The sequence below is a fragment of the Lynx rufus genome, unplaced genomic scaffold (assembly GCF_022079265.1).
Source record: "Lynx rufus isolate CCGP_SWC_20201006 ecotype Redwood Valley unplaced genomic scaffold, mLynRuf1.p SCAF_7, whole genome shotgun sequence".
NCBI lineage: Eukaryota > Metazoa > Chordata > Mammalia > Carnivora > Felidae > Lynx > Lynx rufus.
Genome location: NW_025814889.1, coordinates 93,198,567 through 93,222,768, shown reverse-complemented (window position 1 = coordinate 93,222,768; position 24,202 = coordinate 93,198,567). Strand labels below are relative to the sequence as shown.

The following is a 24,202-nucleotide window of genomic DNA, read 5'->3' as shown; positions in this document are numbered from 1 at the left end:
TTTGTAAAATTTCAGTGAACCCCCTTTGTGCTCCCAATCAGCTGCCTTCTGCTGTAGCTCTTTGTGAACATTCCCGTCTCACCTCAGAGAGTGTGTCTTTCACAGCAGAGCTGGTCCTGTGGGCATAAACTTCCGGTGTTGCAAAATCTACCTACTTTTTGAAGCAGCAGGAAATATTCCCCAGTGTTTGGACCTCTCACTCCGACTTTCTCTTTGCTCCTTTGCCAGCCTGGTGGTCTTTGATTTAGACATTTGTCTTGAATTCTGAAGTCTGTCACTGACTAGTTTTGAGGAATCTCTTGCTCACAGCCAGCTTCCAGTTTTGTTTTGCTCAGGTACTACGTTAACTCTGTGCATGCTAGGCTTTGGTGCCTTGTCTTTGCTTCTCCTTATATGATTCTAGGCCACATCCACTTCTTAGCTTGGGGCTACTCCCTCACATGGACCATACCTGTCACCACTATCACAAGAACTGGGGCAGAATTGAGGATGGGATTCCATGGACCATCTGCCTTTATAGTCCCCCTGGTACCTAGCACAGGTCTCCGTATAGGCAGATCCTCGACAGAAATTTGTTGATGGAATAAAAAAACAACAACACAGTTACAGTAGCATTTTGTGACGTAGAAAGGAAAGCATTTATTCAACGAACATCGGCTGTGCTTCCTTAGATGAGGCATCATCTGGGTAGGGGCTAAGGATTCAGAGATAGAAAGGTTGGGTCTCTTTCCTTAAGAAATGTGCATGCTACTCGAAGTCTAGCGCTAGAAGCTGGGCAGTCAACTTGGACAGAGATGATAGAGAATTTACTAAACCGTGGGCCTTAACCCCAGGTCCCTATGCCAAACAAATCTTGAGTATGTTAGGGGAGTTACAGTTTCTGAGCTGGAAAAATTCTTGAGAAAAATTGGAAAACTCTCTTGGGTCTTAATGCTGGCTGGCTAAAGAAAGGTGGCTCCTGAGAGAAGAGAGGGAGCCTGGTGAAGGACTCTGCAAGAGATATGTGTAAAACTCATAGGAGATCATGAGCAAGTTTCCCAGGGCTCTCCACTCTACCTGTGGTTAATTTTGGGGGGGCGGGGATATTGGCTAAAAAGGAGATTTTATTTTCATATGGACATTAAAAAAAAAAAAAATCACACGGCCTCCCGGAGATGAGTCTCCCTGACTGGCATGTCATGAACCTGTTTAAAACAATGCATCTGTTGTGATAGGCAACTGAGGTTCTGACTTGACTTTTTTTTTTTTTTTTTTGAAAAGGGGGCCCTAACCTTCCCAATAAACTTGTGCTTTTTCTTAGTGTCACAGATAGCGCGGTCAAAGCTTTTTCGGTTATGAAGCAAGCTCTAAAAAAAAAATAGAACAGCCGGAGTGATCTTCCTCTCTGTAAACTGTAAGTTATCTACCACAGGATCTCATTGAAGAGGTGGCCTTGAGGGCTTAAGTAAGTAGGTTATCCGATCATCGAACCAGCACAAGAAACTGTCTGGCGGGCGACAGGAGCCCAGAGTGGGGTGGAGGGAGATGCAGGCGAATTGCATTTTGAGGTCTGGGTTGCTGTTTGCCACTCTGTCTCTTGTCATCGCCAAGCACAAGCAATCTTCCTCTGCGAAAGGTTGTTACCCAAGGGGCACACTGTCCCAAGCTGTTGACAGACTCTACGTCAAGGCGGCATGGCTCAAAGCAACAATTCCAGTAAGTATCAGGCTCTGCTTAAAATGATGACCTAACGGACATTTGTAATTCTGGATAACACTTATCTCCTTTTGTTTTATTGTAGGAAGACCGCATTAAAAATATACGATTATTAAAAAAGAAAACAAAAAAGCTATTTATGGTGAGCCAGAGGGTTTTTTAAATGTTTTTCATCTTTCTACTTGTTTGATGCTTTCCCTCCTGCATTTTAATTTTTCCAGGTGGTCATTACATCATAATCAGGTGGGGATTGCAGTGACATTTTACAAAAACTATATCCCACGGTTTACTTTATGCGATTTCTCATATCTTATTTATAGAAAAACTGCAGATTCCAAGAACAGCTTCTGTCCTTCTTCATGGACGATGTTTTTGGTCAACTCCAATTACAAGTCTGCAAGGAAAGACACTTTGTGGAAGAATTTCATAGCCTTAGGCAGCAATTGAGCCGCTGTGTAAGTATGCACAGCAAACACAGTGAGTTTGATCCTAGAAACCTACCTAGAAAACAGCATGTAGGGAGCTGTCTCCACAAGCAAGGGTGAGTAAAAGGGGCTTTCTAATTGGTGGCTTGTGGTCCAAATGGAGAGTTTATCATCAGTGAACCAGCACTGAATAACCACGAGTAACTCATAATGCCAATACTTATTGTTTCTTTTTTTTAATATTTATTATTCTTAAGGAGTGGCACATACGACATCTTGGAGATCTAAAATACCACGGAATGATCCTCAATATTTGTTTATTTATTTGTTTGTTTACTTATTGTTTGCTCTGTATATGAGTCCCAAGTGATTCATTCACTTATTTAATAAATATTTCTTAAGCACCAACATGTGGCACACACTATTCTAGGCTGTTATTTCCTTCTTTTCTTTCTTTCTTTCTTTCTTTCTTTCTTTCTTTCTTTCTTTCTTCTTTCTTTCTCTTTCTTTCTTTCTTTCTTTCTCTCTTTCTTTCTTTCTCTCTTTCTTTCCTTGCCATATTGATGAGAGCTTTTAGATTGCTTTTTTCTTATTTACCTAATTTTTTTTATAGCTATACCCTTTTTAAGGCACGGTCTCAGTCCAAACTTTATAAAAACAGGGGCATGTTTTCTTTGGCCCTTAAGTTATTTGATGCTGCAGTATGGCCACTGTCACCACAAGCAATGGGGAATTAATTAAGAAGGTTAAAGTGACCACATTTCTCTACAAACATTCACAGTAAGAAAGACCGGTACAGAACAATGAAACAAAATAAAGCAAAACAATTAAGCTGGGGTCAGTGCAATATTAGTCGACTTGCCTCTGTGGGGGATGGTAAATCTTTTCTATGATCCTGTTTGGGTTCCAAGCATGCTTTCTCAGCCTCTTATGATTGTACCTTGCAGGCGGTGTGAAGGTGGGGGGGGGTAGTGATGATTATTGCAGTCCTTGGATTGCTAGATGGAAACGAGTTCTCTACTCTTGGGCATTATGGTCACTGAGACTTCAATTCCGGGCGGTTGCAGGTGGAGTTTTACTTAAGAGTTAAGATGTGTTTTCCTTGGGGTCTGTCAAAGTGTTCAGGATCTCAAATTGCAGACCACAGCGCAGAGGCATTATATGTGGGTGAGGTGGTCAGTAGGTAACAAATTCCACTGAATTTATCTTCTCTTTTTCTTTGGTTAGTTTGTGTTTAAGTTATGTCCTTGTTTGAAGCTTGGGTTGCATGGTGTCTTATAAACTCTCCGATCCCATTCATGTATCTGCAACGATAAAAATTACAACCTGGTGCCTCTTTGTAGAGGAGAGAGAATGCCCTGGGTCAATTCCCTTGCCTAAACTAATGGAAAGATCCTCACTTCTCTTTGGCTTTTTTTATACTTTACCTTTGAGGTCATCTTGTTAAGATAGTGAATAATATAAATAGCCTCTTAAATTTAAGTTGAATTATTATGTAGTTTTATATTTCATTCCCCCTCCCGCCAGCCTATTAGGTTATAAGTAAAAGCGTTTTCGCCGCTAAAAGATTTGAGGAGGAGGAGACTACCTCTTGAAGGACTTGATATAGGGGAAATAATGAGACCTAAGGCAGCCACTGTAGGCTGGGGTGTAGTTCAAACGAACAATCGAGCTGCTTCCATTTCGGTGTCTGGAGACCAGGATCCTCTTCAGCCTGTTTTTTTTTTTTTTCTTTTTCTTTTAAATGCATCCTGTTTCTCTTCACTTTTTGTTTTAACCCCGATTCCTCTGTGCAGGTGCTATTCATTGCATTAGTCAGTCGATTTCATATCATGTTATTTCAAATGAAGTTGTTAATGGTGGTGAGGCACTAGAATAAATCCTTGCCTGATACTGTAGAGTGTATCTAGACGCCTGGAGCCCCAAAAGGTGTGTCTATTTTCCCATCAGTTGGGTTTCCTCGGCTCAAACAGCTAGAGAACTCAATGATAGTTATAACCAAGACCATGAAACGTTCTAGATGAAAAATACAATTATCTAGGAACTCTGGTTTGCCTGGATTTATTTCTGGAGAAGTTTTTTTTCCCTAAAGAGACCTGTCAAAAAAGATACTTCTGCCAACAGAGATGTTTCTTTCAGGGACTTGGGTCACACGGCCTGTGGGAGCAGTGGGGTACCTCCCGCGCGGGCTGTGACTGCGTACCAAAGTGGCTGGCTCCCCCTTGTGGCCAAATACGAGCACACACGTCCACTCAACCTCCCTGAGCGCCACCTAATTCTGGGCTTTCCTTCTTACTTTCTCCCACCTGAAGTCAAGCGTTGCTAGCCCCAGTTAATTTGTCTCACAGACTTTGGAGTTTATGCTGAGAGGTATACCAACTACCTCTGCGAAACTGAAAAAGAAAATCAGAGGATTAGCCTGAGTTTGGAAAGCCTTCGCAGACATTGTGCCGGGGAAATAGGTGCTTGCGTCTGGCTTAATCTTCTGGCCAATGATAATTCTGTATTTTTGGTAAGAGAAGCTGGTATCTGTTTAATATAAATTTACTGAGCATCTGCTCTAGTCAGTGAATGATTTCTTCTTATGAATATAGAACTTTCCTGCAAATGGTGTTGTAAAGACAAATGAAAACCCAATCAACTGGAACTAAATGGTTAAAAGAAACAAGTCAGTTTTGTAAACTGAATTTTTGCAAATTGGCTTACAGCAGGTGGCCTACTTCTGTATTTTCCAGGTTCTGTCCTGGGTGAGAAAGACCAGTCTGATCAAGTCCCCGGTCTCTGGTGCTTGTACTCTTCTTACCGGCAGAGAGATGTAAACAAAGAAGGCCAGTGAATCATGAAATGTGACATGTGTGATGCTGAGTTTTCTGTGTGACCCGGTCACTGTGGAAGCACAAAGGGGGAGGTAGTTAATTCTGTCCACCTTGAGGTTTGGAGAGCATGTATTATTGAAGGAGGTGATGACTGCATTCGGTTTCCTGGGGAATGAGGGGGCAGGAATGGCGGGGGGAGAAGCTTGAATAAAGCTTGATGGTGTGAAATGACATATCATATTCAGGAAACAGCAAGTAACTGAGTATGAATATAGAATGGCTTGGGGAATGTCTAGAGGAGGCTGGTTGTTTAGATTTTAGCCAGGAGATGCTAATAAAGGGCTGCTTAAGAGAGGCATGATAACACCGGCTAAGGATGAGGATTGTCCTGAAGAAAAATGTAAAGCCATCGAAGGGCAGGGCAAGATCACATACTCTTATGTTTCAGAGAAAGCTCTTTGGTGAAGGTAGAGGGATGTAGGTGGGGGGGTGAGGCTCTAGGGAGAAAAAAGTATATAAAAAGCATTGCAATAATGTGGCTGGAGTGAACACACTCGGGTCATAGCGAAGGGCGAGGAGAGTCTGAGGAAGAGAGTCGAGTCTGGGATGAGCCTAAGGTTCTTACTTGGGGGGCTGAGTGGGAGAGGGTGTCATTCATTAAACAGAGAAGGAGAAAGCTTGGAGTAAGGTAAATGAGTTGCTGTCAGACCTGCTAGAAGTTTCAGGAGTCCCACGCATCAGAGTAATCATAAGAGTAGTATGTAAGCTTTCCATATATATTTTGGGTATGTTTAATATTTATGATGTATTTATTAACAGATTTATTGAGATATAATCAATACACGATTAACTGGACATAGTTCAAGTGTGTAATTTGGTAGTTTTGACATGCGTATACCCTTGTGAAGCCATCGCCACAATTAAGATAATGGACATATCCATCACCCCCAAAAGTTTCTTGGTGCCCCTTTGTGATCTGTCTCCGTCCCCAGGGAATCACTGATCTGCCTTTTGTCACTGTAGATTTTTTTGCATTTCCTAGAATTTAATGTAAATGGCCTATATGTTACACCTCTTTTATGTCTGACTTTTTCCACCCAGCATAATTATTTTGAGATTCACTCGTGTTACTGAGTGTATCGGTCATTTATTCCTTTTTTATTGCCATGTAGTATTCTATGATAATGATGTAGTACAATTTGTTTGCCTACTGATGGGTTTTTTTTTTTTCCCCCAGCTTTCAAGCTATCACAAGTAAAGCTGCTATGAATATTTATATGCAAGTCTTTGGACAGGTATTTTCATTTCTCTTGGGTAAACACCTAAGAGTGGAATAGTTGGATCATAAGTTAGGTGTATGTTTCGTAAGAGATGGCCAAACTGTTTTCCAAAGTGACTATCCCATTTTACGTTCTCACCAGTAGTGTGTGAGAGTTCACTACTCAGGATCCTTGCTATCGCTTAGTATGGTCAATGTTTACACATGACAGCCAGTGTAGTTGTGGTATCACATTGTGTTTTCAATTTGCATTTCCCCAGTCATTAATGATGTCGAGTATCTCTTGATTTGCCTATTTATCATCAATATATCCTTGGTGAAGTGTCTGTTTGGATATTTTGCCCATTAAAAAAAGAGGTTGGTCATTTTCTCACTGGGTTTTGCGTATGTTTGTTTTCAAGTATATTCTGCATGCAAATCTTTTATCAGATATATAATTTGCAAATATTTTTCTCTGTGACATCTTTTCATTATCTTAACAGTGTCTTTTGAAGAGAAGACATTTTACATTTTGATGGTGTCTAACTTATCAATTTTTTTCTTCAATGAATCATGCCTTTTGTGCCACATTTAAGAAATCTTTATTTAACACAAGGTCACAAAGAACTTTTACTATGTTTTCATTTACAATTTTTTCTACTTTTAGGTTTCACATCTAGGTCAATGCCTTTTCACCTGTTGAGATGACCATGTGATTTTTATTTTTTAGACGATTGATGCCAATTACATTGGTTTTCAAAGTTATGCCAACTTTGCATTTCCGGGATGTACTCTATTTGGTAATAATGCGTTGTCCCTATCATGTATTGTTAGGTTCAACTTGCTAAAATTTTATTAATAAGTTTTGTATCTATGTTTATGAGGGACATTTGTATCCTTTCCTTTAATATCTTTGTCTCATTTTTGGAATTAGTATAATGCTGATCTCATTCAGTAAGTTGGAAAGTATTCTCCCCTCTTTCATTTTCTGGAAGGGCTTGCATAGAATTGATCCTTTGAAGCCATTTTTTGAAGCCAATGGTCCAGTGAAGCCATTTTTGCCTAGAGTTTTGTGCATGGGGAGATTTTAAACTAAGTATTTTAGTTTTTAATAGCTGCAAGGCTATTGATGTTCTTAATTTCTCCTTGAGTGAGCTTTGATAATCTGTGTTTTTCAATTTTATTATTCATTTCATCAAATCTACCAAATTTTAGCCACAAAATTGTTCATGTTATTTCTTTAGTATCCTTAAAATTTTTTTTTTCAATTTAATGTTTATTTATTTTGAAAGAGAGGGAGACAGACAGAGTGTGAGCAGGGGAGGGGCAGAGAGAGAAGGAGACACAGAATCTGAAGCAGGCTCCAGGCTCTGAGCTGTCAGCACAGAGCCCGAGGCGAGGCTCAAACTCAAGAGCCGTGAGATCATGAAGTGAGCAGAAGTCAGACGCTTAATCGACTGAGCCACCCAGGCAACCCACTTTAATATCCTTTTAATGTTTGTAATAGTATGGGATGATGTCATTTCTCTCATTGTGGATATTGGTATTTTTTGTCTTCACCCTTTTTTCCCCTGAAGTTTTATTGAAATTCATCAATTTTATTGACTTCTCAAAGAATCAGTTTTTAGTTTGATTTCCTCTATTGATTTTCAGTTTTGATTTCACTGATTTTCATTCTGAGTTTTATTATTCCTTTCTTCTGTTACATTTGAGTTTACTCTTTTTTTTTTTCTGGTTTCTTAAGTCAAAAGATTGGGTCACTAATTTGAGGTCTTTCAGTGTTTTCTTAAGGTGAAAGCTGAAGTTATTAGTTTGAGGTTTTTTAAATCTTTTCAGTATAGGAATTCAGTGTTTTGAATTTCCCTTTTGGTACAAAGTACTTTAGCTACATCCCACAATCTTTGATATGTTGTGCTATTTTCATTTACCTTGAAATACTTTCTAGTTTCCTTTTTAATTTCTTTTTAGATCCATTTGTTATTTGGAAGGGAATCCTTTAGTTTCTGTATATTTGGGGATTTTTCCAGATGCCTTTTTGATTTTGATCCCTAATTTGATTTCATTTTCGTCAAAGAGCATCCTTTATGTGACTCAAATCCTTTTATATTTGTTGAGCCATGTTTTATGGCCCAGAATTTGGTTAATTTTGATAAATGTTCTATGTGTATTTGAAAAGAATTGATATCTTGCTGTTGGGTGGGGTGTTCTATAAATATCACTTAGATCTAGTTGTTACTATTTTCCAATTTTTCTATATCTTTACTGATTTTTTTTTTACTTATTTTATCATTTATGGACATCTCTGGCATTAATTGTGAATTTTTCTATTTCTCTATCAGTATTCATGGTAGAAGCTCATGTATTTTGAAGTTCTGCTATCAGGTGTGTAAATATTTATGACTACAATATCATCTTGATGAATTGACCCCTTTATTTTATAAAAGTACCCTATGGTCCTTCATAATATTCTTTGTTCTGAAATCCACTTTTTCTGATAAAAATAGAACCACTTCAGCTTTCCTTTGATTAGTGTTAGCATGATATATCTTTCTCTGCCCTTTCACTGTTAACTTATTTGTGCCTTTTATTTAAAGTGGATTTCTTTTAGGCAGCATATATTTAGGGTCTGTGTGTTTTTATCCATGCCGACAATCTCTTTATTGGTAGGTTTAGATCATTTACCTTAAATGTGATGGGGGTTTAATATGGTTGGGGTTAAATGTACCACCCTGTTGTTTCTCTTCTATTTATCCAGTTATCCTTTGTTCCATTTTCTTCTTTTTCTGACTTCTTTTCGATCGATTTTTTAAATGATTCCCTTTTATCCCTTTTATTAACTTATTAATTAAACTCCATGGTTTGCCATTTTTGAGACTCTTCATTCTTTTGTGTAGACCCAGGTTCCTATCTGGTAATATCTTCTTTCTCGCTGAAGGATTTCCTTTAACCTATCTTGTAGTACAGTTCTATTAGGGATGAATTCTTTCAGATTTTTTCTTTTCTCCTCTTCTTGTTCTTCTTCCAATTTATTTGTTAAAGATGTAGCGTTGTTTGCCTTACAAAGTTTCTCATAGTCTGCAGTTTGAGGATTGAATCTTCATTGTCATTTAATTTGTTTTTCTTTATTTTCCATACATTGGTAATTACACATAGATACTTGATCAGATTCAGCTTGATGTTTTGGCTGAATCACTTCATATGTAGGGTTGTGTACTTTTCATCAGAGACACATAGTATATGGCTTTTATGTTTATGATATTAGCAGTCGTTAATTATTGTCTAGATATATTTATTCATAAGGCATTGCAAAATGATACTTTAAATTTTTTTTTTAATGTTTATTTATTTTTGAGACAGAGAGAGACAGAGCATGAATGGGGCAGGGGCAGAGAGAGAGGGAGACACAGAATCGGAAGCAGGCTCCAGGCTCTGAGCCATCAGCCCAGAGCCCGACACGGGGCTCGAACTCACGAACCGTGAGATCGTGACCTGAGCTGAAGTCGGACGCTCAACCGACTGAGCCACCCAGGCGCCCTGCAAAACGATACTTTAAAAATTCTATTATACCTTCTTTATTTATAAATGGGGGTAATTCCACAAACAGAACCTACCCTTACTACTTGGCTCTCCTGAGAAATTTATCATATAAGAAAGGCAGAACAAATACTTAATTCTTTTTCTTTCTTTATTAGTTTTCAATATAAGGAATTGATTTTCTAACATTCTTCCCAGGTGATCAGTGAGTTGTTATTTTCTCCTAGAGTTATTATTAACTCATGGACTTAAATTATTTTTCATTTCCGAGGACTCTTTCTGGCTTCTACAAGCTTCCTGCCTTCCATTTTTTAAGTCCACCAAGACTGGCGTGTTATTAAGCCGCTCCTAAGAGACAGAACCATGATAATTATCATGATAAGCTATTTGGTCTGGAATTCTGGTACCACTGTATTTGAATGTCATCTCCTTTTTTTTTTGTAACATTCTAGGTATTTTGCAGCACCTAATAAAATATTATATTTTAAAATTAGTCTGATTTGGGCAATTCAGATCGTATAATTATTCAAAGGAAATAAGTTATGGGGAATGTAAACATTTTTATTTTTATAATCTTTGCTAGCCATAGTATTTGGCTAAATGGTATTTGGAAAGCTGACCTATGCATATGTGAAAAAACACATGAAAGATTTTTTTTAGAAAAAAATTGTTAATGTTTATTTATTTTTTTGAGGGACAGAGAGAGAGAGAGAGAGAGAGAGAGAGAGAATGAGTGGGGAAGGGGCAGAGAGAGACAGAGACACAGAATCCAAAGCAGGCTCCAGGCTCTGAGCTGTCAGGACAAGAATCCAACTCAGGGCTCGAACTCACGAACTGTGAGATCATGACCTGAGCCAAAGTCAGACACTTAACTGACTGAACCACCCAGGTGCCCCTAAAGATTCTCATGATGCTGAAATACTCTCAGACTTAAAAAGGAACTTACGAGTTGCTTAGTTGAATTCATGAAAAAATTTGCCTAATCGCTAGTGATCAAAGTTGAAACTGAAACTGAAAAAAAACTCCACTAGTTTTTAAGATTTCATTATCTCCTTTAATTGGCATTCAAATTAAATACATGTATTTGTATTTATTATATGTACTTAATTTTAAAGTCTGGTAAGTCTTGGCTAAGAGAATATTTGTGTCTCCACATCTTGTAGTGTATTCAACAGGTAATTTGTGTCATTAATTGCAACTAGCTTATCAACTTACAAAACATGCCTGTTACTTATCCTGGCAGTTTCAATTTGTTTTCATTGCAACCGACTGAACTGATAAAACCAGAAGTAGAAAGTGAGACCAGCCCTGTGTTATTCTCTCATTAAGTGCAAAGTCCAGTCCAAAACCTGTCTTCAGCAATACCAATAATCTCATCTTGTGGTTGTTGGAAGAATTAAATGCACATGCTAGTGTCTATTAGCATATAACGGTGCTGTCAAATTCTTAGTGTCTTTCCTTATTGCTTTCCTTACACACAACACTAATTTTCTTCCAATTACATTTTGGCGACAATTTCCAAAGGAATGGGTCACCTAAACAACAAATTCCTTTTCAGTGCTCATGTTAGTGTTAACTTGCATAATGTGTACAATTTATAGTAGTTCTTTAAACATAAAGAGATCATTTTTGAGTAACCGGTTTAAATCTTGGTGTATATATTTTCTAATGATATTACAGAATCTCTTTGTTGCCAAATTCGCTCCTTAGTTAGCGGTATATAAGTTCTCTGTCAGAATTATGGGGCACAGCTCTATCTTTCCATGGGCTACGTTACGTGGAATTATTCTTTTTTTTTTCTTGATATATAATTGGCATACAACATTATATTAGTTTTCAGATGTGTAACATAATGATCCAATATTTGTATCAATTATGAAACGATCACCACAATAAGTCTAGTTAATACGCATGCATGGACTCATTCTGATAAACAGTTACATTGGGAGCGTTTAAGAGTTTGTAGTGAAGGTATTTGGAAACTCTTTCTAGTTTTTTCTATGGAACATGGAGAAATGTTGTGTGAAAAAAAAAGATGGTGCAATCCAGTCTGAAGTCGTATGATGAGGTAAATATAGGGGCTTATGGACGATTTTACATTCCTCCAGTGGTTGTGAAAATGCTGCATTTGTTGATGATAGGATATAAGCTAATCAAACTCTTCATAGAAAGAATTTGAGGTCGTTCTTTGGAGAATACACTATGTACAGTTAGTTCTCTGCAGGAATACAGCATGTGTAGCTGTCTAGTCCTTGACCCACGTATTTCATTTCCACAGCATTATCAGTGGAGAGGGGTTTTCCATTTGTGTTTTAGCGGTCATACATAATCCAAATTTGTATAATTATTCAAAACGTGAGGAGATTGGGGACACAAAATTACGGATTGTACTTGTTCATCCCGTTGTTTTTAAGAAACCAAAATGCTCACTGATGCCCGGGACATGCTTCATTCTGTTGTTAAACCAGAGGCCCTGTGAACCCCAAAGCTGTAAGCTGGTGCTTACGTTGTGTTCATTGATCCCTTCACTCAACAAACATTTAGTGAGCATCTAATACTTGCTGAACACTATTCCGGATGCTGGAACAACCAAAATTGACATATAATATCTCCGTCCTTTTAGAACTCCTTGAAAATGCTGCCAGCCAGTTTCAGCGGGTCTCAGCTCAGGCTGGGTGCTGTGCAGGGAGCTGGCGGCAGGAGGCGCTGCGGCGGGGCTGGAAGCTGGGGGCCAGACAGCAGCTCGTTGAATCTGGGCGTTTTAGCTGAGACCTGAAGGGTGTCCAGATCATCTCTGCGCTCTTCAGTCTGGAGCACTGAGCTTCCTCTGCCCACTTGGCCCTTCTCCCTGCCTCTGCACTCCACCACACTCACCCTTCAAGGTGCAGCTAACTGGAGTTTTTCTTCTGGAAGTCTTATGGAATCCCGCAGCCAGGCAGCCTCTACTTCTTAGAGCAATTGTATTTTTTTTTTAATCACAATATTTATCACACAGTGTTGTAATTTTGCGTCACCACTTGTCTGAGCAGACTGTGAGCCATCGCTTGTGCGCCAAGGCCATTTTTCATCTTGCAGGCTACTTTTATTTTATTTTGTTTTATTTTATTTTACTGTATTTTATTTTTAAAAGTGTATTTATTTATTTGGAGAGAAAGAGAGAGAGCGTGCGTGCATGCAAGCAGGGGGAGGAGCAGAGAGAGAGAGGAGAGAGAACGTTCCTTTAAAAAAAAACTTTTTAAATCAAAAAATTGTTTTATTCTCAAGTTAGTTAACATACAGTGTAGTCTTGGCTTCACGAACAGAACCCAGTGATTCATCTCTTACATATGGCACCCAGTGCTTTTCCGGAAAAGTGCCCTCCTTAATGCCCATCACCCATTTAATATCCCCGTGCAACGCCCATGAACTCAGTTTGTTCTCTGTATTTAACAGCGTCTTATGGTTTGTCTCTCTCTCTGTTTTTATCTTCTTTTTCCTTCCCTTCCCCTATGTTCATCTGTGAGTTTCTCAAATTCCACATATGAGTGAAATCATATGAAATCTGTCTCTCTCTGACTGACTTATTTCAAGAGAGAACATCCTAAGCAGGCTCTGTTGTCAGCACAGAGCCCGAGGAGGGGCTCAGTCTCACGAACCAAACCGTGAGATCATGACCTGGGCTGAAATCAAGAGTTGGACACTTAACCATCTGAGTCACTCAGGTGCCCCTATCTTGCAGGCTACTTTTTTAAAAAACTTTTTTGTTTGTTTATTTATTTATTTTGAGAGACAGCAAGCAGGGGAGGGGCAGAGAGAGAGAGAGAGAGAGAGAATTCCAGGCAGGCTCCATGCTGTCAGCACAGAGCCCGAGGTAAGACTCGAACCCACAAACCATGAGATCATGACCTGAGCTGAAACCAAGAGTCAGACACTCAACCTACTGAGCCACCCAGGTGCCCCTGGCAGGCTACTTTTAAAAATTAAATTAATGTGATATGGGTGGAGGCACTATTGTATGCTTAGTGTATAATAACTATGCAATAAAAATGTATTAACTTAATGATGCATGAGTAGGCTGCTGCCTTCTGACATCTCATACTTTTCTTTGAGCCCTAGTTAGTCTAGCTCTACTAACAAATGGCCTCCAGTCTAGATCACATCTGCTTTGGTTGAGTTTGTCAAATCATGCATCCGTTCCTACAGTAATGTCGCTGACCCTTTGTTGTGCGTTGTTTTCAGCAAATGCAACTATACACGGAAATATAAGGTAGAGGAAATCACTGCATTAGAAATTTCTCTAATTGCATATTAGATGGCAAAGCCATCTGACTTGTGACCGTAAAACCTGGCTGCTCTGCTGGGTCTGTAGACATGTTGACAACAGTGAGGAAAACGAGAACCTACTGCATCAGATCTTTACTAGGAGGCCACATATAGTGAATGGATCTCAAGGCACCAGAAAGCATCCCATAAACCAGCACGCTCCCGTGGCATCATTGGCACTATTAAGTGTTTCTTGCTGTTGCTGTTGGTGGTGGAGGTGGTTCTTGTTGTTTTTTGCCAAACCTTATTTTTCTCCTTTTTTACTCTCCTCGCCCTTCTTAGGTGGAGTGAAGGCAGAAGTCCTTCTTGTCCTTCCCACCCTGCTCTGGGATGTGCTGCAGGCTGGAGTTTTCTGGGCAGAGACACAGTCAGAAGGAATGCCTTAATGATATTTAACTTCCGTAAGGTCCAGAATTTGGTTGGTTTTTTTGGTTTCCCACTTTTGGTGTTAAATCTTTACATCCTAGCACAGGCATACTGGATATTGTGCCGTGTAAGTTGGTTCTGTACTTTGTGGTCGATCCTTGCACCTAAGAACTTTGCTACAGTGCCTTGGATTTAGGCAAATGTTGATTCTCTTATGAAGTTCTCTTTCATCCCACTGCAAGATTTGGACCAACTACTTTTCTATTAGATAATTTCAGGTCAGAAGGAATCAGCATCTAATCAAACTGTCTATTTATACGATAATGGGCAGACCTGTCTGAATTTCTTTCCATAGCTACTCTCTTGGCTGGACCTAGACTTGGTTATTTCTCGAATTTACTCTTGTAGTTCCAGTCTGAAAAACAAAATGAACAAAGAAACACACACGCACGCACACACACACACCCCACAGTATTTCTTCTTCTGCTTATTATCACATCGCCCATTTTCATGTAGAAATCTTCTCTGTCTCTGTCTCTGCCGATCAGCTTCGTCCTCTAAAGCCATTTCCAGCATTTCCCTTCTATAATGCAGAACAGAGATCTTTGAACTAATCTCTCTTTGGAACTGGATTTTGAAGGTTTTCAACAAGAGTTTGGCTGAATTGGAATATCTTTTCCAAGTTATGCTGATTTTTTTTTTTTTTTTTTTTGGTATAATAGAGTGGTTTCAAATACAGACTCTGGAGTCAGAATATTTGGGTTTGGATCTCAGTTCTTCCACTTACTGTGTGAACACAAGCATAATATTGACTTCTGTGCTTCCGCTTATGAATCTGTAAAATGAGGATAACAGTAGCACCTACCTCACAGGGTTATTGTGAGGACCGAATGCGGTACTATAATCAAAGCCTTCGGATTAGTGCCTGATACATAATACTAACATAATACCTGTTGACTGTTATTATTTTTACCTAGCAATCTTCTCAGTGTTTCTGTCTTCAGTTGCAGGGGGATTGAGATAAAGTAGAGAGCTCCTGGAGCTGCTGAATTTTTACCTAATAAAATTGATCTGGTGTTTTTGTTTTTGTTTTTTCTTAATTTCCTGTCCGCAGCTCTTTATTTACTCTTTTGGTTCATCATTATGTCTTCAGGGTCCAGCACTGAAGTCTGACACATAGTGAGCACTTCTTCATTTGCATAATGAATGAATGGATTCTTTCTGACTGTACTCTCTGAGATGGCCTACCACTGTCCAGGATCTGTCACGCATTGTTTTGGCCTCACTGGATCTGGTCTGGGTTGAAATGTCCTCTTCTTCTAAATATTTATTTAGAGAGAGAGAGAGAGAGAGCGAGCAAGCCAGAGAGGGGGAGAGAGGGAGAGGGAGAGGGAGAGAGAAATCCCAAGCAGGCTCTAACTGTCAAGGAGCCTGACGCAGGGCTCGAACTCACAAACCGTGAGATCACGACCTGAGCCGAAACCAAGAATCAGATGTTCAACTGACTGGGCCACCCAGATGCCCCTGAAATGTCCTCTTCTTAATTCAGGGTTCTTATCACAGGAAAATCCAATGTCGTGGTGTGAGTCCTGTAAACAATACCTTAACCCGAACATTCTGTGTCTGCAAGCTCTTCTGTGCCTAATCGGGGAGGCCCCTTGCACAAGAGGGGTCTCTTCCTTCTACACAGTGTATACCTGAAAGTAGAGTCCCCACTTGGGCAGTCATGACACCATCACCACCTTTAGGCCCTGTAACAGCATTCAGGATATAACTGTCAAATCATTTCAGCTATTTTTGCTTGGTAAGAAAAGGAGCCTGAATGCTGCCCATTGTCCCCACTTTTCTCTTTGTTCTGGCCTAAAGGGACCTGCTGATTGATATTGGCCATGTCTTATTGGTTTCAAAAGTGCTGTCTTTTAGCCGTTTCCATTCATGAGTTTTCTTTTTTTTTAAGTTTTTATTTATTTTTGACAGAGAGAGCGAGCGAGCGCAAGCTGGGGAGGGGCAGAAGGAGAGGAAGACACAGAATCTGAAGGAGGCTCCTGGCTGTCAGCACACAGCCCGATGCGGGGCTCAAACTCACAAACCATGAGATTGTGACCTGAGCCAAAGTCGGATGCTTAACCAACTGAGCCACCCAGGAGCCCCTCCATTTCATGAGTTTTAACTGTTACCTTTACTGATGTGCCCAGCACGATTTTATCACTAGGACAGGACCTTTGGCAAGCAACTTAGCCATTTGGGACTTGGCTTTCTTTTCTGTAAATCGAGAAGAATTGGCCTATACCACCTCCTTGGTCTGTTCTAGCACTGAGTTTCCACAAGTAAAAACTAAAGTCATGGACAAGCAAAAGACAATGTTAATGACCTCCTACTTGACTACTAAGTGATTTCTGTGCTCAGAAAGGGTTTGAAAATTCACCTCCTCAAAGGAGATTGGCAGTTTCTCCTAGCCTGGTTACAAGCCATCTTCTCAAAACATTGAACGCTCCTTCTCCTGCTTTAGAAACTAATATTTCCTGATGTTTTCTCCTGGCAATTAGTGCCTGAATACCGTACTGTGTGATGTACATAGTGGACAGGATGATTTTCCAAAAAGGGAATTTGTTCTTGTAAGTTCCCACATCTCCCATGCTTCCTTTGTCTCTCTGATTGGATTACTCTAATCTTGTTGTCTTCCTGCCTCTGGGCCTTTACACACCCTCCCCTGTTCCTGAATTATTCTCTCCTGTGCATCTTCCCCAAATGCCCTTTATCCTTTCTTCATGCTCCCATACTACTGGTTCCTTCTCATTTTTAAGATCTTAATTTAAACGTCATTCTTCAAAAGAGCCTTCCCTGACCATCTAGTTGAAAGTAGGCCATTCCTGTAAATTCTTATCATAGAGTCCCCGGCATTACAAACACAGATTTACTTGTACCTTGTAATTTGTAACTTAATGTTAGTTTCTTTATTTATCATCTGCGTCTCCTATGGAACTGTAAGCTCTGCGATGACAGAGACCAACTATTATTTATTTGCCAGTGCACATCTATGCCCAGAACATTATACCTGCTCAATAAATGTTTATTGAATGGGTAGAAAAGTATTATTACAGCCTCTTCAATAATGTAACCTGTATTTTCTGTTGATTTATTAGATTTCATGTGCTTCATCAGCTAGAGAGATGAAAACGATTACCAGGATGAAAAGAACATTTTATGGGGTAAGGATTTCAAATCATTGTTTTTGAATACTGTACTTTGTTTTTTAAAATGTGAAAATTTCTGCTTTTATATCTCTATTTTATCTGCAGATTGGAAACAAAGGAATCTACAAAGCTGTCAGTGAACTGGATATTCTTCTTTCCTGGATTAAACAATTCCTGGAAAGCATCAAGTAATACAAGAAGCCAAGTGCATGGATTTGATTGTTATTTGGGAATATAATGAGAACCACAGGAAATAAATTTATAAGACTGTATTGCTTTTAAAAAACTTTTGTACATGGTACTGATACCAAGTTAGATGACTAGGTAAATTTACCATGATAAAGTTTTGGAGATCCATAAATTATCTCTAATATGTACATTTTCTATATTTTCAAAGAATACTTTCATCCTGAACATGTTTTATTATCCTCAAGTACACTTAATTTAAAGCTGCATAATCAGAATTAACTCATGTAATATTTGTGGAGGAAAAATGACAGCTTTCTGGAATACAATATAATGTTATCGAGACTTCCATAGATGCTATTGTGATTATTATCTGCTTAAGGGTTTGTATGACTTTTAATTATGTCTGGTGTGAACTTAGCTCCCAACAGATCTTCATGTTAATAAGTAAACTGTGCTTCCTTCTCCTGGATGTCCTTTCTATGACAGCGTGCTGGAATTTTATTGAGTACAGTGGGTAACAACCAGATCAGATCAAATGGGACAGACATGTAAACTGCTTGGAATGGTTTAACGTGAAGCCTTTAACTCAAGCCTCAAAGACCACAAGCTACCAACCTGAGATGCTGTCGGAGATTGATCATGCTCCTTCCAGGTGCTGTACAGTTAGGAAAGTCGATGGAGGTTAAATAAAAGCCTCAATGCAGCTGAAATTCCTCTACAGGAAACTTTTCAGGGCTTAAAAGCCTCACTTGCCCAGCTAGCCCTTCAGTTAAATGAATAATGTGGTTGGGCCTTTGTTTTTGCATTACATGGACTCGGCTTCTCACCTAGAGGCCTGCAAGACCGGGGCCATTTCAGCGAGCAGTTTGTGTGATGGCCGGTTCACTTCTGCAAAGTGTTCCTCGTGCCGCCGAGGCACACAGACAACACTGTGACTTGGTGTTTTGTGATATGAATAGGCAGGGCCTCCTCCAGGTCCGTATGGATTTGCTCCTTGGCCCCTCTTCTCTTTATTGCTTTCCCACCATCCAGTTCTTCTTTTCAATCATATGCTGATTATTCTATTCGCTAGGGACTAGCCTCTCTCGATCTAGCTCATTTTCCAAAATCACTTCTTTGTCCCCTGCCACTCCTCCTCTCTGCTTTCCCCATCCACACCCTGTGGTCCCATGTTTTATCTCTATTAAGACCTCCCAGAGAGGGCAAGTTGTGGAGAGAAGAAGGAAATGGAAAGGGGGAGCCTGGAGGACTCTCTTCATCTTGCGCTGTTGACCTAGGGCTTCCCGTTACCTGTCACCACACAACACTATTACAATACCGTTGGCTATAGGCCCTATGCTGTACCTTTCATTCCTCTGACTTATTTGTTCCACACCTGGAAGCCTGTACCTCCCCACTCCCCTTCCTCCTTTTTGCCCCACCCCACAACCTTGGCAACCATCAGTTTGTACTCCGTATTTAGTTATGGGTCTGTTTTGGGCGCCCTACTTTCTTTGAGGAACGTTTGGAAGAGATGGGACCCTGGCGATGAGGAATATGCCCCCTGGCTTTGCCATGGACTTGAGAGGAGGTGGTGTACCCATGGCCTGTCATTACCCCACTTTTAGAAGCTGCCCCTCATGCCTCAGTTTGACCACGCTGTCCTTCCACAGAGCCCAGGGTCTCCAGTCTTGGTTGCAAACCGTGCCTAACCTGCCGCATTGCTTATGGACTCCAGACATCAGCGGGGCTATGAAATATTCATTTGCTGGTCAGCAAACCCGAGGTCCTGAAGGAAACAATTTCACTCGTGCTCCCCAATATTTTTGGTGATTGAATTCAATGTGTTTGTTTATTTCCCCAAATCATTCATTTGCCCAGAATAGTCAAAAGGCTGCTAAACTCAGTCAGAAGCACTAGAGGACTCTAAAGGTCATCACCCAGTAAGAAACCAATCAATATCCATGTCTCAAAGCCTATTCACAAGCAAACTTTCTCAAATGCTAAGGAAAAAGCATGGTTTTAGTGTGTTTGAGTAGAGACTGGACTATTGAAAAGGCAAGAAGAGAGAAGCTGGTGTCCCGAGGCACAGTGAGAAAAAGTGTTTGGTGGGGCCACTGGGCTTTGGATGAAGCCTTCCCTTCGGTTTATAGGTCCTACTCTGGACTTTATCAGAACCAGAGATGGTTACATTTTGGGAAATGGACACATACCCCCAAACACCCACAAAGTGCTCTATGAACCCTAAAGCCATTTAGCATTTATAGATGGAGATTCCTTCTGAGAGATCCCTCCTGTATTATACCCAGGAAACTAAATTTCCTATGAAAACATTGTGTAGGTCAGCATATCATTAGGGCTGAAGGAGCTGAGCCTGCTCTTAGCACAGAACAGAAGGAGCCCGAAGGCCGGTGAACAGCATGGAGTGGTAGGAAGAGGCCACAGTGGGGTTAAGAGACCTGACTAGTCTTGGGGCACCTGGGTGGCTCAGTCGGTTAAGCGTCCGACTTCAGCTCAGGTCATGATCTCTGTTTGTGAGTTCGAGCCCTGCGTTGGTCTGTCTGCTGACAGATCAGAGCCTAGAGCCTGCTTTGGATTCTGTCTCCTTCTCTCTCTGCCCCTCCCCACTTGTGCTCTCTCTGTCCCCTTTCAGGCCTCTGCCCACATCATCAGAGGGTCACTCATACAAAGTATCAACCCCTTCCAGAGCCACCCTTTCACCCCTCATCACCCCACTGACAGACACACTTACATTGACTTGTTTATTGGCTGTCTCCACCATATCAGAGTAGAAGCTGTGTGGGGCAAGGTTTTGTCTGTTTTGTTCCCTGTAGAATCCCCAGCACCCAGTACAGGGCCCGAAGATAGGACGCTACCTAAGCATGTGGTAAATGTATGGACCCAGGAGGGAATAGATTGAGGCTTTGGTCCTGCTGCTCTTAGGATGTGTGGCCAATGTCAGGTCACTTCACTGTTGGGCCTCCATTTCTGGATTGGTCCTGATTGAAATTAACTGCCACAGGTGATCTATACAGACATTTGCATACCGAGGGGCTGGATTGTCCCTTAGTCCAGGTACACTGCTCTGTCTGGGTCTCACACACCCTCCTCTCTTCCCACCGCCTGCCTTCAGTACCACCTGCAAGCTCGGGTTGCCTGGTTAACTCCTTCTGATCCTTTAAGATTTCATTCAAACATTATTCTACTGTTAATGGTTTCATATATGCTTTACTTCTTCACAGAACCTATCATAATTGTAATTCCTCTGTATATTTCATATCTGTTTCACTCATTAGACTATCTCCGGTTCGCTGTAGTTCTTCTGCCCAAACCCTAGTAAACAGTAAGTGCCTAATAAATATTTGTTGAATGAATAAGTAAATAAAGTATTGAATTGAATTAGATAGTCTCCAAGGTTTCTTCTGGCTCTGGCACATCTCCTGCCATAATTTTTACTGGTTGGTATGAATCTTGAGGAATGTAATGTAACAGTGGTTCTCCTCTAAGAATACCTGTGCTATTATTTGCATAACAATGGATTTAAATCAACATATACATTTACTTGCCCCCAGTAAAATGTAACTGTTAACACATATATGGCTCTTAAAATAGGTTGCTAAACTTAAACAGATAAATTCTTTTTTTTTAATTTTTTTTTTTAACATTTATATTTGAGACAGAGAGAGACAGAGCATGAACGGGGGAGGGTCACAGAGAGAGGGAGACGCAGAATCCGAAACAGGCTCCAGGCCCTGAGCTGTCAGCACAGAGCCCGACGCGGGGCTCGAACTCACGGACCTTGAGATCATGACCTGAGCCGAAGTCAGCCGCTTAACCGACCGAGCCACCCAGGTGCCCCTTAAACAGATAAATTCTTAACTAAAACACGTTCATTTGCGTACCACATAGAATCATCTTGCAAACCCTGGGTGGAATGTGTCTTACACATTGGGAAACACTGCATTATAATGAATTTCCACTACCTCATTCTGGTCCAGCTTAGAAAATAGAACTTGATCATTTTAACCTGCCCACAGATAACGTGCAAAAAAAAAGAGTCAAGCCACGATGTTCAGGTTTCAAACTGGTTTCAGAGCTCTTGTCATTGTTTCCAGAGATGAAGGTACGGAAGCACATTCACCCAGTCAGTCATTCCACGGTACTTATGACTGACGCTCTTGACAAAGGATCCTGGGATGGCAGTGTGGCCCTCGTCCTTCCTTCTGCAGCCCTCTGGGAGAGCACTGTCTTCCCAGGTAGGCCATGGTTGATGCAGCTTCCCAGGGAGGAAGGCTATGAGAGTCACTGTCCTTCCTGTTAGGGAGTCTTCTGGAACGGTCAGATGTATACACGATGGTAGTAACAAAAAGTGAAAGTTCAGTCAGGCTGAGCAGAAAGTCTCAAAGGTTGATGTGGAACTGTGCCGTGAATTACTACACATGAGAAGGATTCATAAAAATGGAGTCCTTCACCAGGGCTGTGAGTTATTAGCTAAAATGAAAACCAATCAATTCTATGGGATATTGATTGAATGTGTACTATGTGCTTGTCATGCAGTCATGGCTAAGCTAATAATGATAAATAAAACTCACAGTTTCTCTAGCAAGTTAGGACCTAGGAAGGGAGATAGGAAGATAAATATACGGGGAAATGTAAGCAAAATGGAGAAATATACAGAGTGCCTGGGGTGGAGGGCAACACTCACTGCACCGAGGAGGCAATATTTGGGGAGATTTTCTTCGAGACTCAGCTCAGCTGTGTCACCTCTTCCAGAAAGCCTTCCTTGCTTGATTCCCTCTTCCAAGCCCCCATTCCCAGGCTGTGCCCCTTGCACAGCATATTTTCAGAATAGCATTTAGCACATCAGATTGTAATTTTTTGTTTGCTTGCTTATCTCTTTCTTAAAGGCACAGAGAGTGTCTTGTTCAGCATTGTGTCCTCAGTGCTTAACATGGTGCTTGTCGTGCAACAGATATTCAGGAAGTGTTTTTGGAGTGAAACAATGGGGAAGCAAAATAGTGACAGTGAAGCTGGAAGAGAGGAAATGGATTTGGGAGATATTTAGGAGGTCAAACGGAAAGAACTTGGAGACCAACTGGTTGAGGGGGGATCAGTATTGAGGAAGCAGTCTAGGATGACTCTGGAGTTTTACATTTTCCACTGATGTGTAGTAAATGTGGCCTCAGAAAAATGCACTGTAATGAACTTCCGTCATCTTTTTTTAGCCTAACACAGAAATGCTTTGAAATTTGGACTTCACAGGAACATAGAACCTCCTAACTTGAAAGGACCAATCCAACTGTATTGTCCAATTTTGCATCTTATACCAGAATCTTCTTTATAACACTGCTCTCATACAGCACTTGCACTTACAAGAGACAAAATACTTCCCGGAAAAGCCCTTTCTATCTCTAATTCTGCCTATTAGAAATTTGTTTGGATCGGCCTGAAATCTATCCTCTTGAAATTCATCATCTGTTTTCCTAGTTCCAAAATTTGAGGTTCAGAGTACTTGTGACACATCCTCCATGGGACAGGTGGATTAGTTGGGAGGTATGGTGGGGAAGAAGAGGCTCTGTCCTTTCCCTTTAAAGGTTCAGGCTGGAAGTTAACATGCACCCTGTGTGTGTGCACAGAGCAGGGCCGGAACTTGGTTACAGAGTCACGCCTGGCTCCAAGCAAGGTAGAAAATGCAGTCTGTATTTGGGGAGGCATGCATTCAGTTAAAAATCAAGGGTTCTGTCCTGTGAGAGAGAGGGGGAGAATGGACATTGGGTGACACATCCACATGTTAAACATCTGCAAACAGCAAGCGTTTCACTCATTTCCGTCTCAGCTCCGTCATTTCTTCCCCTCATCTCTCTTCTGGATGAGATGGTTCCACGTTTCCCCGCTTGTTTTCCAATGGCACGGTTTTGGGCGCTTTCAATGTCAGGGGATTATTCTCTTCCAAATGCATTCCCAACGGTTAGTGAATCCTTGTTGGGCTCTTGGGCCATATTTTCTCACAGTCATTCTTTTGCTTTTCTCTTTTATAATTTATTACTTCAAAATATATATATATGTTGCTGTAGAATCAAAATAATATCAAGACATATAAAGAAAATCGTCATCTCTCTCTGTCTCTTTACCTCCACCTTCCATGAGCCAGTGATGATGGTTTGCTAGTTCTTGCCATAATTTTTCTGTTTTTATCAACAACAACAATAAAAGAGATATATACACATATCTTTCTCTTTTTATTAGAGACACAAACAGCATCACATTTATTCTACCTTTCAACTTTACAACTCAACACATCAGGGGCATCTTTCCAAATATATGTATGTTCATTTTAATAGCTGCAAAATAGTCCATGGAATGAGGACAGCATAATTTATTCAACTATTTTAGTTTGTTGTTTTGGCTTTATAGTCCCTACAAAACAGGCTGTAATAAGTGTAT

The 24,202-nt window shown here is 40.5% G+C and overlaps 1 protein-coding gene across 1 annotated transcript; it reads left to right on the top strand.

Annotated features, from left to right (window-relative positions):
- The first annotated feature begins 1,432 nt into the window (after positions 1–1,432).
- On the top strand, positions 1,433–18,504 carry IL26 (interleukin 26). The gene is made up of 5 exons (XM_047066221.1): positions 1,433–1,695; positions 1,781–1,837; positions 2,016–2,150; positions 17,540–17,605; positions 17,696–18,504. Exons 1-5 carry the CDS (start codon positions 1,525–1,527, stop codon positions 17,780–17,782), a joined length of 516 nt encoding a protein of 171 aa, XP_046922177.1. The 5' UTR covers positions 1,433–1,524; the 3' UTR covers positions 17,783–18,504.
- The last annotated feature ends 5,698 nt before the right edge of the window (positions 18,505–24,202 follow it).